The sequence below is a fragment of the Pinus tabuliformis genome, chromosome Q, assembly GCF_031772625.1.
Source record: "Pinus tabuliformis cultivar Carrire ecotype Pingquan chromosome Q, CPIR1, whole genome shotgun sequence".
Classification (NCBI taxonomy): domain Eukaryota; kingdom Viridiplantae; phylum Streptophyta; class Pinopsida; order Pinales; family Pinaceae; genus Pinus; species Pinus tabuliformis.
In genome coordinates, this window is record NC_142296.1 from 897,638,540 (window position 1) to 897,656,774 (window position 18,235).

The window sequence follows — 18,235 nt, forward strand, 5'->3', positions numbered from 1 at the left end:
TGAGGAGCCAAGTCCACCTTAAGAATTCTATATAAAGGAGATAACTCGACCTCCTTGGGAGACATTCATCACTCACTCATTCAAACAAAGGACGAAGAGGAAGAAGACAACAAAGAAGGAAGAGGACGAAGAAGACTTGTTTCTGGACTATTTCTCTCTTACACGTGCGAAAGAAGGCTAGGGTTTCTGCCGCTAGTCTAGGGTTTTTTTTCTACAGGTTCGATCTTGAGGAAGGAAGAGAAAGAAGGTCAGCAAAGGTCACTTTAGGTCATCCTCAAGCACCAGATGAAGGAGAAAGTCAAGCGAAGGTTTGAACAAGTCCTGGGAAGCCAAAATAAGCTCACACGTGTGGCAACAGCTGTTGCTAGGAGGGTCAATTTCAGACATGCAGTAGACGCCGAAATTCTGAAGTTGGGGGTCGAAGTTGCGCTGCTAGAAAATATTTGATTGGGTTTGACTTGGACAAAAAAAGCACATCATCTGGAAAGGTTGGACTTGGTCTTAGAGGGTATTGATCTTGGTCAAGAGGTCTTGGAATTCATCAATTGAAGAATCTATAAGAAGAAAAGAAACTTGCAGCTTTTCCTCTCAAGTGGAGAGGTTTTGGCCCTAGCTTGCAGCCTACATTCTATGTTCTTGTTCTTCTTGTTCTGGTAGTTGTTTGATGATATACAAACATAATAATAAGTAAAGAAGCTAATAAATAAGAAAAAGTAAAAAGAGATCACAAGCAATTATCAAGAAAATAGAAATCACTCTAATCATTGCCTTTTAGATTTCTCAACATGGTATCAAAGCTAAGTCTAGCTAAGGGCATTATGAAGATCTCTACCACACTGAAGAATGTTCTAAAGAAGTGTTCAAAGGTAGCAAGCCATCTCAAGAAGAGCTTCAAAGAAGTATGGAATCTTTTATTTACTCCAAAGAAGGAAGTGATCAAGACAAAGGACGAAGGACTCTTCTCAACACTCACTAGCACATTTAAAGATGAGAGCATTTGGGTGATTGATAGTGGAGCATCAAGACACATGACCGGCCATCACAAGCAATTAAAAACACTGGCAAAGGAAAGTCCTCTTACTCTGTAGAGCTTGGTGATAATAAGATCTATCATGTGAGAGGAATTGGATCAACCTCACTAGCGCTGGAGAATGGAGGAAATATTCATCTCAACAACATCCTATTTGTTCCAAGTTTGCATAAGAATTTACTTTCCATTTCAAGTCTAGAAGATAAGGGTGATAGAGTGGCTTTCATTGATGGAAGAGTTGTAGTATGGGGTAAAAAATCAAGCATAGAAAATGCTAGAATGATTGGGATTCATGAAAGAAGACTCTATAGATTGATAACTCCCCTCACTCAAGCTTTGGTTCACATTGAAGTTAGCCCATGTGAACTTTGGCATAGAAGATTTGGTCATCTCCACTACAAAATCTTACCAACACTAAATACCATAGTAAATGGCATCCCCAAACTAAAAGAAGATCATGAAGGAGTTTTCAAGGGATGTGCATTGGGTAAGAACACCAAGAGACCATTTGGAAGCAGTGCTTCAAGGTCAAAAGAAATCTTGGATCTTATTCATTCTGATGTTGTGGTCCTATGACTCCAAATTCAGTTGCAGGTCATCTATACTATGTCACATTCATAAATAACCATTCAAGGAAAACATGAGTTTACTTAATGAAATCCAAGGATAAAGTTTTTACAAAATTTCAAGAATTCAAAATTGAAGTAGAGAACCTAACAGAAAGAAGAAACAAGATATTAAGATCTCATAATGGGGGAGAATATACTTCCAAAGAACTTATATCCTTCTGTAAGGAGTCTGGGATTAAGAGGGAGTTGATAGTCCCATATAATCCCGAGAAAAATGGAGTTGCAGAACGAAAGAAGCGATCCATTGAAGAAAGTGTAAAAGCAAAGCTACATGATCAAGATTTGCCAAAATTACTATGGGGTGAAGCATGTAATGTCCCTTCTGGAATTAAAATTGTTACAGGTTTATTTATTCTACAATTTCGACAATTTTGAAGGCCATGGGACCCATGTAATTTTTGGAAAAGACTTAGGAAGGAAAAAGGGGCCGAAATGTTTTGTTGGCACAGCGTGGGGGGCACCCACATGAGGAAATACGCACCACCTTAGAGGGAAGCTCGAATGGCTAAGGAGGGAAAGTCGATTGCTAGTTGGAAGGGGCCCACATGCGAAAAGGGGCCCACGAATTATAAATAGGGAGGCTCAGCCTCATTTGGTATCTTTTAACATACTGAACTCAATCTTAGTTGCTCGAGCTGCTTAGTTGGGTTACTGTGTTGTTTCGCACACGAGTGTCTCCGAGCGGAGATCTCAACCTTTGCTTCGGTGGACTTCGAGTGCCAGCCCTAGAAGGGAGTTCTTCTTCATCTCAGTTCATAGCAGCAGCAGGGAGACGAGTTACAACAGCTGTAAGTCAAGTACCAGCAACAGGGGAAGAAACAACGAGGCAGGGATTGTGCAGTCATAGCGTGAGGCACTCCGGGAAGTTGGGAAGACAGGAGCATCCTTCATCATTTTCAGGAGTATAGAAGGCAGCTACAGACAAGAGGGTCATCCTACATGCAGCTATCATTTCATCACATGCAAGACTGTGTCATCTCCTCCATGACTGCACAGTCATTGGAGTGAGACTCTTTGGGGCAGCACCATCCGGGGGAGTTTGGAGCTGGGAGATCATTTGGAGGGCCATTTGAGGAGGATTGTTGGAGTTGGGAGAGCAGATATTGACAGGATCATTCATAAGAACAAAATTCGAAATTGGAGGAGGGCCAAACTATGAAGGGTCAATTTTTGAAGATTGGAACCAAGGGAAACCCTTTCTGGGTTTTTCTGGGCTTTGGGCAAGGATCACACTCCTAATTTTATAGAATTTTATGGGCATATCTAAGGGGTCAAACAGGGGTCCCAACTCAGCCAGCAGCTAGAGGAGCTAAGGGGAATTTGGGCCAAAATTCTGAGGTCAACATTTCGCCAATTCCTTCATGGGTTATTCTTGGTATTTGGTGGAGAGGTCGGGATTAATTTCCCGTAATTTTCTGAGCGGCGAAGGTGGGATTTCCAGCAGCATCTTTGCAGCAGACAACATAGTTTCACAAGGGCAGCGCAGGGTATCATTGCAATAGTTATTTGTGCCATCTGGGCTTGACATATTACTACCTGGGCTTGATCACACTTGCCATTGAGATAAGCCCAGGTGCACCACTTCCACATTATTGTACTTTTCTCCCAGATTATAATAAAATAGCTCAGTTGTTGGTTATTCCTGGACTTTTTATGGGTGTGCACTAAATGTTTCAATTTTATGGTGTTGGTTTTATTGTTTGCTTTGCATAGCACTATTTTTCCTAGTTTGGAACATAACAAAGCAATAAAGACAATTGTATACATATGAAATCTAAGAACCCATAGGTCACTAAATAACTTGACTCTTGAAGAAGTATTCACTGCAAAGAAACCAAACGTGGATCATTTTCAAATTTTTGGTTGTCCTGTCTATATTCATATACCTAAGGACAAGAGAAAGAAGTTGGAACTATCAAGCATGAAGGGAACATTTGTTGGCTACAGTAACTCTTCTAAGGCCTATAGGATCTACATAAAGGAAGGACACTAAATAGAAGTTAGTCGAGATGTGATATTTGACGAAAGTATTACATTCAAGAAATCAAAGGATCTCCCTATGGACTCTGATGATGAAGAACTTCCGGTATTTGAAGAAGAAGTTACAAGAGAGGAAGAAGAATCAAATCATGAAGGTCCAATGAACATATACAACCTACGGTAATCCCCAAAACTAGAAAGAGACCTAACTGATTGAAGTCTACACTACATGATGCAGAAGGTCATGGAGCAATTTAAGGCACATTTAGCGAAAGCAAGAAGCCCAAACAATATCTTGGGTATGCAACCTATATGACGAAATTGATAGAAGCAAAGCCATCCACCTTTGAAGAAGTTGTCACACAACAAGAATGGAAGGATGCCATGAATGAAGAGTATCAATCGATAATGAAAAATGGAGTTTGGGAGATCGTAGCTAGGCCTGAATACAAATCTGTGGTAAATTCCAAATGGCTCTACAAAATTAAACATGTAGCAGATGGAAGTATTGATAAATATAAGGAAATATTTGTGGCTAGGGGCTTCTCTCAACAAGAAGGCATCGATTATGAAGAAACATTTGCTCCGACAGCAAGTTATACAACTATATGTTCATTGATCTCTTTGGCAGCATTGATGGGATGGAACATCCACCAAATGGATGTCAAGACTGCATACGTGAATGGCACAGTTGATGAGGAAGTCTATATAGAGCAATGCTTGGGATTTGAAGTTAAAGATAGAGAGGCATACGTTTGCAGATTGATTTAGGCATTATATGGCCTCAAGCAAGCACCAAGGGCATGGTATGCTAGAATGGATGCATACCTACAGATATTAGGCTTCACAAAGAGTTATGTTGATCTGAACCTTTACATTAAGGTTGTGAAGGGAGAGTCGGTAATCATTCTTCTATATGTGGATGATCTTCTCTTGACAGGTGTGGAAGGTTGAATTGAATAATGTAAGAAGCATCTAGTAGCAGAATTTGACATGAAGGATCTAGGGTTGATGCACTAATATTTGGGACTAGAAGTCTGGCAAGGACCTGATGTGATCTATATGGGTCAAGGGAAGTATGTGATCAAGATGTTGAAGAAGTTTGACATGATGGATTGCAAACCAATGACAACCCCAATGATCACAAACTTGAAAAGACTAAGGAGTTTTGAATCGAGCCCTGTGGATCCTTCCAGATATAGACAATTGATTGGCTCACTAATGTACTTGGTGAATACACGACCAGACATATGTTTTGCAATAAATGTTCTCAATCAATTCCAAGTGGAGTCGAAGCATGATCATTGGATAGCAACAAAACATATATTGAGATATCTGCAAGGAACCATCCACTACTGCCTGAAATATGATAGGAGGAATGATGTCCACTTGATTGGATATACAGATTCCAACTAGGGAGGTAGTGAGCAGATCGAAGGAGCACTACAAGAGGATGTTTAAGTTTGGGATCCTCCATGATCTCATGGATGAGTAGAAAGCAAGATATGGTTGTTTTGAGTAGTGTTGAGGCTGAGTATATTGCAGCTTGTGAAGTAAGCAGAGAAGCTGTCTGGTTGAGGAAGTTGTTGTCCGACTTGTTTGAAGGACCAATGGACCCTACAGTGATACATTGTGATAACACCAGTTGTATAAGATTGTCTGAAGACCCAGTGTTTCATGGAAAGACAAAGCATATAAACAACAAGTATCACTACATTCAAAAGCTAGTACAAGATGGTGTATTGCAGCTACGATATATCTCCACTGATGAACAGGTAGCTGATATTTTGACCAAATCTCTTCCTAAAAAGATGCTTGTGTATTTGAGAGATAGGCTTGGTTTGGTTGATATATCCTCCCTAGCTGAGAGGGAGAGATAGGCACATCATTCTTGTCTTCACTTGGAAAGAAAGAATGGCAGATTTTCATGTCCCCATTTTTATTTTTCTTCATAGTACAGTCAGGGTGGATTTCCAAGACAAGGGATGGCCAGGTCAATGGAGAAGGTTTATGTCATCAAGGGTCTCGATGGAGTTTTGAGGAGTTTTTATGGGATTTGGTGGCATTCGCTTGGCATATTCCATCATCAGCACAGTTTTCCTTTCGTTCTGTTGTATTCCGACAACTTTCAAAAATCAGCATTATTGTTGGACATAGCTTAATTAATTATTCTCGAGGTGGCATTCCGGGGAGATTAATTGGTGGAACACCTCAGTGTAATAGCTCATTGGAACCGAAACAAGAAGATCTACATGATGGGACTTTTGGATGGGAGTTTCAGTGACCTGAGGAGACATGGTGGCCAATTTACCCTTTTCCCGCATTAAAAAGAATATTTAAATAAAATAAAAGAGGGAAAACTGCTCCATGGTTAAAATAATAATAAAATAGAAGATTCTAGATGGGTCCATCAGTTCTATAAAAGAGGAGGAGGAGGCCATTGGAGGACATCTTGGATTGAGTATTGTTTCTTGTATGAGAAGTTGAGAACTCAGTTCTCTACTCCATTGATAGCCCCAGGGCGAAAACCCTAAGGTGATTTAGAGAGATTAGGCGAGAACCCATCTTCCCTTGGTGGATCCATTCAGGGTTCACAGGTTGAGGTTATTTGATTTTTAGTGTGTTTTGGGAGGCCCATTGTGGCATTATTGTAGATCTGTTGAGGCCAGTTATCTCAATTATTTTGTTATTCCAGCATGTAAAACCCCAGTTCATATATTATAATAAAATTGAGATTGTTTCTACTTAACGTGTTATAGAATTGCATGTGTTTTATATGTTCTATTTTACATGGCAATCTTTTGTTTATGAGTAACATTACAGTGGTATTAGAGCCTTGTTCTTTGCTCAGTCGTGGGTTATCTTGAAAGGCCAAGTTCAAGGGCTTCAGGATTTCTTTAATTTTTCCAAAGTCATTATTTTGTTGCAGAAGAAATTTCTTGCAAGGCGAAGATTAAGTTTCATATAAGCTAAATTGTCGAATGATTAAAAGGGATGCATCATTCAAAGGGGCCCATTATTATTTTGCAAAGTTGTTGATCAAATTTTAATTCTAAAGGGGCCGAAACCTTAAGTGTGTCGTCGTGTCGTCAAGCCAATTTTAACGTTGAAAGGGGTCCATTATATGCTTTGAAGGTCTTTAACGCTAAAAGGTGGTGTTATTGGTGGAGATCCCAGGGTTAATTTCCCAGAATTTTCTAAGCACCGAAGGAGGCCCTAGCAACCATTTCTTGCAGCCAACAGTGCAGATTTCAGAGGGACAACGTAGAGCTTGGTTGGGGACAGCCACACTTGTGTTTGAGCAGTTGATTTCATCACCTGGGCATTGTTAGCTTGCCTTGAGCAAGCCCAGGTGCATGCATTCTGATCTTATCTTGTACCCAACATTTATCTTAATAAAATGGCTCAGCTCAGCGCAGATTTTGGCATTTTCTGGGTGTTTAATGTGGTGTAATTTTATGTGTGTGTTTTTGCTATGTTTGTTTTGTTTATCATTGTAAATTTCCATTAGGAATATTACAATTGATGTTCTTGATGATCTTCTAGTGCTTTGGCCCTTAAGTGTCCTTCTTTAAGCTGCATTTCCTTGTCTTGTCACCTTAGCTCTAATACCATGTTGAGAAATCTAGGGGTAGCTAGAATAGGTGATTTCTCTTACTATAATAACTGCTTGTGATATCTTTTTACTTAAATTGATTACCTTCTTCTTTCACTTGTTTATTATTAGTGTTCTTTTCATCAAACAGCTACCAAGCCATAAAGAACAATAAGACGAGGACACAAAATATAGGCGATCATCTAGGGCCAAAACCTCTCCAACTGAAAGGAAAACCCACAAGAATTCTTCTCTTCTTATAGAACTTCAATTGACGAATTCCAAGACCTAGACCCTTGACCAAGACTCCTCCAAGACCAAGTCAAAACTTTCCTGCTTTCCAGCAACTTCTATAATAAGTAGATTCTCCTGCAACTTCAACCTGCCCAATAAAGTCTTCTGCAAAAACCCTATCCTTGGCATGTGTGGAGATTATGATCGTTTCTTCTTTCTTCTTCACTTGAGTTGATTCTCTCTCCTAGAGAACTCGGCTTGCAAGGTGTACTTCTTGATGCCCTAACTCAACTTCTGCAACTCGGCTTTTATTGTTGCAATAGATGCCCTAATTCCTTTCAGAAATCTCTCTTTTCTTTCCTTCTCTTTGTCCTTCCTTTCTTTGCACTTCTTTCTCTTTCTTGATCGAACTTGAGAGAAGTGAGTGTATGTCCTAGGAGAGGTCAAAGTCTCCCTTATATATAGGTTTACCACTAGGTCGAATTGCTCCTTTAGGCCGACTTGATCTTTGCAACATGACAAGGTCTTGGAGGGTCTTTTGACTCAAATAAATTTTTCTTTACAATATGTAACATGCCCAAATGGGTCTTCCATACATGACATTCACTTTTTTGACTTGTAGACTCAATGACAAGCCCTGGAAGCTCTCAATGGGAGCTTGAACTAAAAACCAAATTTCCTTGAGCATGAAACCCATGCCTCAAGTATAACAATGATAAATTTATTTTTCTCATTACATCAAATACATAAAGTCATGATTACATATGTCATTATGAAGACCGAACCTAGTTACATATTTCAACACAAAGGAAGAGGGTACTACCAGAATCACAGGCTGTACATTTGGTTGGGAGGAAAAGCACCCATGGGTGTATCTTGCCCCAACAGCTCCAACAGTTTGTTGTTTGGGTGCAAAAGGCTTGATTCAGGGCAAGGGGACCGTACGAGACAATTTAGTTACAGATAAGTTATACTTCTATATCAGAGTTTCTGCTGTTATATGTTTATTAACTTCTAACTGGTTAATGTTTGTTTCCTGCCTTGAAAGTACGGAAAATAAGTGGACTTTAATGAATCTTGCTGCTTTGAAATATATGTTAAAGTTGCTCTTAAGCAGTGGTTGGTTTTTAGTTAGTTTAGTTCTCCCATAACAGCCAGCAGCAGTCTTGCTGGATGCTTGGGGCTGTTACATGAATCAACCTTAATCTGTCCACAGCTATTAGCCTACCATATAAACATCATTCACCGTCTTATGAACAGTATATAACTGACACATTTTTTATGTTATTGGAAAAATTGTATCTGAGCTTTAGTTGAGCACTATCCCCAAAAATAAAAAATAATCCAGTATTTAACATATTATAGGTATTGTACATTTTAAGACAATAATGGCTATGGTAGTACTAAACCAATTCTAGATCTTACATGATAATATTCCTTGACACTTTATATATGCAAGAACTCTCCAACCGGAGCTTAGCTGTATATGTTCACTGCCTTACTAGCATATGATTACAGGCTTATAACGGTCATAACTATGTGCCCTCAAAGATTTGGCGCATGTAAAGTGAAAGTAATGTCTCATTGCATGGCATTACTTTTGATTTATAACTATCATAATTTGTTTTAGCTCACCCAGAAATTTAAACGCTCAAGTTATCATATATACTAGTGACTTTACACATGATCATCTTGTGCTACAAGCTTCTCACCTCTCTCATCACAGATGAATGGAAAAGAAAGGATATTACAATAGCCTTATCCAGATGCTGGCCTTATTTTTTGTTGCAAAAGGCCTTGAGCACAGGTAAGGTCCTGGTCTTACCTGAATTAGACGGGCTGGTCCTAACTAAAAGCCTAAAAGGTCAACCCTGATGCAAGAAAAGAAAACCTGATAACTTTCCAGGAAACCTATGCAATGATTTAAGAAAGAACAAAGAAATATATCAACTTCCAAAAGCAAGAGATTATATTCTTGAAAAACAAGATGTCAAATGCCAAGTTACTTTGTCGACGGAGAAAAGAAATTAAACGGAATAAATTATTGACAAGCAATTGTGTCAGCCTGACAGTTTATAAGCAGTACTGATTGCCTAGAAATGCAACAGATCATTTCAGTTAGAACTAGCATACAGACATTTATCTCAATTAATAATGGATGAAAAGCATATCCAAATAACAAGCGAAAGCACAGTCAGTACAAGCTGTTGCTCATATACATTGAAAATGGAGGAAATATATCCAAAATACTCCACTTATGAATAAAGCTTTAACAGAGGGAAAAGTTAGAGCTCACAGGAGGTACAAAATAAGAGTCTAAGAGAACAGGAAGTAGCTAACAATGCATGGAACAGAGAACCCATGTTGAGCTACCAATAGTAATAATTTTCAATGAAAGTCATTGATGATGAGCAAGCTCTGAAATGAATGCGATTGAAGTAAATTATTATCTGGGATTTCTTCCAGTTTTCATGAAGCTCGAAACTTCTTCTATTCAACATTTGGTTTTTAATAGACAACCCCATCAAACATGTAGGCAATGTGTTCTTGCAGTATTTCAGCCTCCACTGATTCGAAATTTTAAGCTATCCATTTGCTTTCTCTTCAATATGCTTGTTATCAATGGTTGAGAGATAAGAAAGAGTACATTATTTTGTGCACATTGCTGCAAATATTTATTGACTAGTGCCGTTGACTCCTGTGTCACAGTTGCTTCAAGATCGATTCCTGAGGGTTCCAGTGGTGGTACTACGTAATCTGCCAAAAATTTGACAAAATCTCAGTTGATATATAGCCAAGCATTATAATGACCATATTTACCAATGTATAATTAATCTCTGATCCTCCACTGAGCTTAAGCTTTCATTTCATCGACCATTCAAACATGTACACTCCATAAACTGTAAAAATGAAAACAATATTATAGTAACCAAACTAATCTGACACTTACAAGTTGCATCCCTGGTAGTAATGATGATGTCAACTTCCTATCAATGATATAATCGAATCTTGATCAACAGCAGTCCATTCATAACCCTCCATATTTTAGTGCTAATCTCACCAACTTAGCTTTAAAAAATATTTCATAAACCAGTGAACTACTTCAAGTTTAGCTGATCAGATCCAAAAATTTGTCTCCAAGATTTATAATGTTTACTTCAAGATTCAATTAATATTTGATAAAATGTGCATTATGTGCATCTCTAACTTTCCTTTATAATCTGAAACATGACTAATGTTTTGCAAGCAAAATCCTAAAGTTGAACAACCTTTTTCTATGTAGCGTACTTTGCAGTAGCCATGGGATGGCATAAGACAAGATAAGATACTTGTATTAATGTCCAACAAATGACTACAAAAGTAGGTAAATGGGACTAAGATCGTACCTCTAGTGCAAGCACAAAGTGGGAGTACAAAAGCATCTCCTATATCTATGCTAAAAGCAAGATAATGTTATTACGATCAAAGGACAAGCTAGAAACCAGAAGCAAGTCTAGCTAAAAGAGTATGTACAATAGGTGTGGATGCAATAAAATAAAGATGCTATAAACTGGAAGTCTCGATGCTGAGCAAAATAGAGAGAGGATCTCAAAGCCTATCAGAGTTTGTGGTTGAGGACAAGTGATGGGGCCCTGCAGACTCATTGTCGAAGTCATCAATCACTGTGAAAGGTCTGATGCATTAGCATATGATATCCTATAGGGAGTGAACAGCACTGAGGGGGACCAACAGAATGATCCTAGTGGGAGTACAAAAGTGAGGAAGCCGAACTCTCCTAGCATCCAAAGCTGTGGGAAATAACTGCAGATAAAAACTTGGTTACTCCATTGAACCTGGGGATGAGGGGATCCAACTTTGGAGCCACTTAGAATTGGTCCATTTGTTGATTTGGCGGTGTATGTCATGTGACCTGATATGACATTCCCTCCTAGGGCATGAAGAGGACAATGGGTCAACCAGCCGGGGAGGTTGAGAGGAGACATGGAGACTCATTGATCTGAAATTTGAAATATTGTGTCACTAGTACTACCTAACATTTACTACTCCAATCAAATGAGGCAATCAAGAAGTAGAAGGTGATCCTCTCAAGAGCCTTCGACCAAGATGGGATATGCAAAGTGACATGCAAAGTGTTAGTTTTTGTAGCATCGGATGGTGTTTTAGTCTCAAAACTTTGTGGAGAGGCTAAAACACATGAGTTCTCCAAAACCCATAAATCGTTTCTACAAATTCCACCTAGAGACGGCTCAATTAAATTAATTGACCATAATTAAAAAAAATCTAAGTCTAACTTAGGAAAAGTGGTTAATTAATAGGAATTAATTGAGAAAGGTGTGAACCATCTAGAAACTCACATAGATCGACTTAGAGATGATCTCAACCATCGATTAAGTTTTTAATCATGGCCATTGGAATCCCAAGTGGACATTATAAGAAGAGGTCGATGGGTAGATGGAGAACACACCAGTGCAGATACTCAGTTGCCCAGGCACGTCGAATTCCCAGTAGCAGGAGTGGTTCAGCAAGTGGAGGTCGAGCTAGTGGGTGAGTAGCAGGAGGCAGGAGAGGTCAGCAATGATCCGGAAGAATTTTTTCAGTACTGGAGAGTCAGAAAGAGGAGGCCAAAATTATTCTCTAGGACGCTGAACAGAGGCAGTGCAAAGCCTCAAGTGAGTAGTTCGATTCAGCTGAAGGGGAGGAGGTTTTCAGTTCCAAAGGCCGGGAACATTTTCGAAAGGGCCGGAGAAGCATTTTCCTAGTCGGCAGCAGGCAAGACGGCTAGATTGGTAGCAGTTATAGGCCAAGCATGTGAGGGTCTACGCTAGGGTGACATAGGGCCTAAGCAGAGCAAGTGGACGGCTTGCTTTTCAGAGGCAGTTAGGTGCCAGGATTGTTCGAAGAGAGGATAAAATCCCTCAGTATATTTTTGCCAGTATTTCTCTTGGGTAGAATCGCCAGTTTGGCGACATTTTATTGTACTCAAAATTTCTACTGCATAATAATAATATAAACCCTCAGCTGCTGCAACCAGTTTTCCCACATTGGGTTTTTTTGGGGACTTTTGTCCAAAAATAACGGTGTCAATTTTTTTTGTGTGCTATAGCATTTCTCAATTTCCAATGCTTTTATTTTCCGCAGTATTTTATTTGTGAAGATTTCAGTGTGATTAATTCGTTGTTGTCATAGCAATAAACTGCATAATTAATTTTACAATTAGAAGAATTAATTCCAGTTGTTGCAATAGAAATTTCGTAGAAATTTTCACATGGTATCAGAGCGACTTTGACTGACGGAAAGCTCAGAGGTGGAGAAGGAAAATTTGTTGTTTAGTGGGAGCAGTAGGACGAATTTTCTGGGGTTGTGCAGTGCCTAGCCAGGCAATGTGAATTGATGGGAAGAATTCAATTTTCAGTTGCAGGCGGCAGAAAAAGTTTGAATTTCCTAGAAGTGATTCTGGCAGGCAGAGAGAGCAACAACAGCTCAGTGTTTTTGCTGAGAAGATTTATTGTCTGGGTGCAGAAAGGTTTTGCAACAGTTTGCTAGAGCAGAATCAACGTCAAGTGGAAGAGAAATAGCACACAGATTTGTACCCAAGACGTCTTTAGTAAATTCTCCAGAATTCTCTAGTATGGCCATGGACAGAACTAATATTCAGGGGGCTTCAAAATTAGCTTCCAGAATGGAGGACGAATTTGCTTGTCTAAATAGCTCAACTTCATAGGGTGTCTAGTATATAGACAGTGGAGCGTCAGCTCACATGACAAGGTTAGAGAATATTTCTCTAACTACAAAGAAGAGAAAATGGACTTCCAAATTACAATGGAAAACAGGGCAAAGTGCACTCTAGTAGGGAGAGGTACCATCAATTTTTAGAGGGAGTCAGAAGCAAGTACCAGCACTATAGATATACATGTGTCGAGATTAGGCATGAACTTGAATTCAATATCTCAACTACAGGATAAGGGATATGATGTTCACTTCATAGGGAAGAAGGTGTTTGTCAAACACTCGAGCTGGAAGAGGGTGAAACAGATTGGAGTTCGAGGCAACAGATTATACAAATTGCAACTTGATTCTCCAATGGCACTAGTAGGCAGTGACAATAACAGTGGGAAAGATCTGAATGAGCTATGGCATAGGAGAATGGGACATTTACATCATGGAGCACTTAGATTTCTCAGGGAGACTGTGACAGGTGTTCTAGAACTTCGCACGGAACACAATGATGTGTGCAAAGGGTGTGTGCTTGGGAAATATGCTAAGGCAGCATTCCCAAGAAGTGACAGTAGAGTTGATGGCATGTTAGGACTTATACATTCAGATATTTGTGGCCCTATGTCCACTAGAGCTCTCAGTGGGGTCGAGTATTTCGTCACCTTTATTGATGACCATTCCAGGAAAACCTGGATCTACTTCTTGAAGACCAAGGATGAGGTCTTTGATCGCTTCAAGGAGTTTAAGGCTCTAGTGGAGAATGTGATAGGGAAGAATATCAAGGTGTTTCACTCAGATAATGGTGGAGAGTACACAGATAAAGACTTCACAAATTTCTGTGCAAAGGAAGGCATTAGAAGAGAGTGGACAACTCCATACAATCCACAGTAGAATGGGGTAGCAGAGCGGAAGAACAAATCTATAGTTGGGGTTGCAAAAGTGATGTTATATGACCAGGATTTGCCCAAGTTTCTATGGGCAGAGGCATGTAACACAACAATGTATATCCAGAACAAGGTTCCTCATAAGGCATTAGGGAAGATAATGCCAGAAGAGGTCTTCTCAGGAAAGAAGCCTGAGGTAAGTCACTTCAAGATCTTCGACAGCATATCTTATTGCCATGTGCCAGATGAGAAGCGTACCAAGTTGGATCAGACTACAGAGAAGGGGTTTCTCGTTGGGTATAGTGAAACCTTAAAGGCATACAAGATCTATGTTCCTAGCAACAGGAAGATCATAGTGAGATGAGACGTAAAGTTCATGGAGGATAGAGCCTTCAAAAGGTCTCGTGAGATGCCAGCAGGGGATAAGAGTGAGCCAACAGAAGCTCCATTGGTCCAACAGTAAGGGCAGTTAGTGGGACTTCTAGTAGGACAGTCACAGTGATCTAGTACATTGACCAATACTAGTATTTTATCAGTTGCAGGAGATCCAGTGATTTCACAGCAGACGGAGCAATAGAGGCAGGATGAAGAGGAGTCAGTTAACCTCCCATCACTAGAGGTCGTACTAGCAGAGAGGTTCGTCAGACATTAAGAGATGCAGAGGAGTTCATTGGAGCTCTGAGGATGACCCAACGAGAGTGCAAACAGCCTGACAGGTACCAAGCATTGGTGGCACAGGTTATGGAATCTTCCAGCTTTCAAGAAGTCACACAGCATCAGTGTGCGTAGATGCCATGGTAGAGGAGTACAACTCTATCATGACGAATGATGTTTGGGAGGTAGTACCAAGGCATGAGGACCTCTAGGTACTGCTTCAGCATTGGATCAGGGATGGTTTCTTGGTGCAGCAGGAAGCAAAAGTCACTAGCACTGAGCTCTGTAGAAGGAGAGTACATGGCAGCAATCACAGCTACATGTGAAGCTATATGGCTTCGAAATGTTAGTTTTTGTAGCATCAGATGTGTTCTAGTCACAAAACTTGGTGGAGAGGCTAGAATACATGAGATCTCAAAAACCCAAAATTTTCTAGAAATTCCACCTAGAGATGACGTAATTAGATTATTAACCTATTTTTTAATGTTTCCTAGTCTAAACTTAGGAAAACTAGCTAATTAATCAGAATTAATTAATTCAAGGTGAGAATAATCTATAAACTCACACAGATCGACTTCAAGATGATCCTAGCCCTTGATTAAGTTTTAATCTTGGTCATTGGTGCTCCAACAGAGGATTATAAGAAGTTGTCGATGGACACTTGGAGAAGACACTTCAGCAGTTCGATTTCCTTGGCAAATTGATTTCCAGAGAACAGCAGCAGTTGCTGAAGAGCCAAAGATCGAAGCAAAGATAGTGAGGGGCAGGGACAATGAAGCAGGAGAAAGATTTTCAGATCCAGCGAGTGCATTGCAGAGAGGCAGAGTTAGCCACAGTGAGGCTGATGCAAGGGCTGTGTAGAAGCCCCTAATAGGCAGTTCAGTTTGCAGATTCAGGTAGTCGTTTCAGAGATCCAGAGGCAGAAGAATTTCGCAGAGGCCGAGAGAAACGTTTCCAGAGTCAGTGGCAAGCAGAAGAAGGAGCTTAGTGTGAGATCCAAAACATACGGATTACTACCTGCACAGAGCCCACGCAGAGGGTGACGCAGGGCAATTCGTAGAGGGGTTTCAAAGCTCAGTCTTCAGTGTCGGATTATCTGTGGGGTGAGGAAAATTCCTCACTAGATTTTTGCTAGTATTTTTTCTCTGTAGGATTTCCAAATTCGGCATCCAAATTTATTGTACTCAGATTTTTCTCGCTGCTGCATAATAATAAAACCCTCAGGAGCTACACTAGTTTTCCCAAGTTGGGTTTTTTCGGGGACATTTGTCCACAAATAACGGTGTCATATTTTTATGTGTGTGCTAGATTTTCTTAGAATCCAACACTATTTTTTTCCGTAGTATTTGTTTGTGAAAATCACAGTGTGAATTATTTGGTATTTGTCGTAGCAAACTGCAAATAATTTCTTGTTGTTGTGATAAATTGAAAAAATTCACATGGTATCAAAGCGTGAGTGATTAGCCGAGAAACTCAGAAATGAAGAAGGGAATTTCATTGTTTAATGGGAACAATAGGCTGAAATTCTGAGAGGCTGCGCAGTTCTTTAACAAGCAGGCCGAATTGTTGGGGAAGAAATTTGATATTTAGTTACAGTTTGGCATAAAATTCGAGTTGCCCGGGATAGTGATTCTAGCAGTCAAAGGGAGCAGCAGCAACTCAGATTTTCGTTGAGCAGATTCCTTGGTTGGACGCAGAGAGTTTTGCAGCAGCAGAAACAGAGTCGAGTGGAAGCGACATTGCACACACAGAAAGGCAGAGACACGCTACCTAGATGGGACAAGATGTGGGCCAATTTGCAGCAAGAGGAAATGAGGCGAGCTTTGCTTAAGAGTGGCAGCAATAGCAGCGGATCGAAGGGTGTGAAGGAGGAGGAGAATGTGGCCCTGGCATCAAAGGGTCCCAGGCAGGGACAGGAGGAGTAGAAAAAGAAGAAGAAGGACCTGTCAAAGGTCAAGTGCTTCAGGTGTGATGAGTTTGGTCAATACAATACCTAGCATCCTCTCAAGAAGAAGGACAAGCAGGAGAAGCAAAACCAGCAGGAAGCATTCGCGGAAATAGACAAGCTTTCCTCTAGGCTAGAGGAAGAGTTTGCTATGTTCGCAGATACACCTCCAGGAGTGAGGTGGGGTGATTTGGTGTTGTAGCCCCAGAGAGATGTAGAGTTTGGGCAGGGTCCATTGAGGTATCCTCCTCATGGATCATTACTTGGATACCGGGGCCCGCAGTATTAAGTAGCAAGAGGGATCAATGGCAGTTGATGCAATCAATACCAGAGTGACAGTTGCAGGCTAGTAGCAGTCAGATGCTGAGAAGGGCAGTGCAATGTTGACAATAGAGCAGGTGGCTCAGAGAAGAGTTAGCAACAGCGCAAATTCTTCAGTGATAGTGCAGAGGTTAGTAGCAATCAGGACTCAGGAGATAGATGCTTCATACTAAACACAGATGATTCAGTATTTTGGATTCTTCTCAGTTGCAACAGCAACAAATGAGAAGGAGTTGCAGTGCAGATGCAGAGTTGGCAACAGAATCACAGTGTCAGCAACAGTACAGATGCAGCATCAGTGTTGCGCAGTGGTTGGTGGGCAGTAGTAGCCAGACATCAGCAGCGTGGCAGGAGATGACACAGAGAAAGAGTGTTGTGACAGGGTGGGCAGCACTGGAACACAGTCCTCGCTAATAGGGAGTTATATTTTTTGTAGCATCGATGTATTCTAGCCACGAAATTTGGTGGAGAGGCTAGAATGCATGAAATCTCCAAAACCCAAAAATCGTTTCTAGAAATTCCACCTATAGATGACTTAATTAGATTAGTAACCTATTTTTTAAAGTTTCCTAAGTCTAGACTTAGGAAAACTGGTTAATTAATCATAATTAATGAATTCAAGGTGAGAATAATCTAGAAACTCACACGGATCGAATTCAAGATGATCCTAGCCCTTGATTAAGTTTTAATCTTGGTCGTTGGTGCTCCAATAGAGGATTATAAGAAGAGGTTGATGGGCACTTGGAGAAGACACTTCAGTTGTTTGATTTCCTTGGCAGATCGATTTTCAGAGAGTAGCAGCAGTTGTCGGAGAGCCAGAGATCGAAGCAGATACAGTGAGGGGCAGGGAGAGTGAGGCTGGAGGAAGCTTTCCACATCCAACGAATGCATTGTAGAGAGGCAAAGATAGCCACAATAAGGCTGACACAGGGGCTGCACAGAAGCCTCTAATAGGCAACTCGATTTGCAGATTCGGGAATTCATTTCGAAGATCCGGAGGCAGAAGAATTTCGCAGAGGCCGAGAGAAACATTTCTAGAGTCAGTGGCAAGCAGAAGAGGCAGCTCAGTGTGAGATCCAGGTCGTACGGATTAGTGTCTATGCAAAGCCCACGCAGAGGGTGACGCAGGGAAATTCGTAGAGGGGTTTCAAAGGCTAGTCTTCAGTGTCGGATTGCCTGTGGGGTGAGGAAAAATTCTCACTAGATTTTTGGCAGTATGTTTTCTCTGTAGGATTGCCAAATTCGACA

General features: G+C 40.5%; 1 protein-coding gene across 2 annotated transcripts in view; it reads right to left on the minus strand.

The window, feature by feature from the left end:
- The window catches only part of LOC149222364 (uncharacterized), a 214,265-nt gene that overhangs the window by 142,244 nt on the left and 53,786 nt on the right, over positions 1-18,235 (minus strand). For both annotated transcript variants that reach the window (XM_089385393.1, XM_089385394.1), the window contains exon 2: positions 10,116-10,225. In XM_089385393.1, coding sequence (XP_089241519.1) covers positions 10,116-10,225 — 110 coding nt within the window. The remainder of the gene's footprint in view (positions 1-10,115; positions 10,226-18,235) is intronic.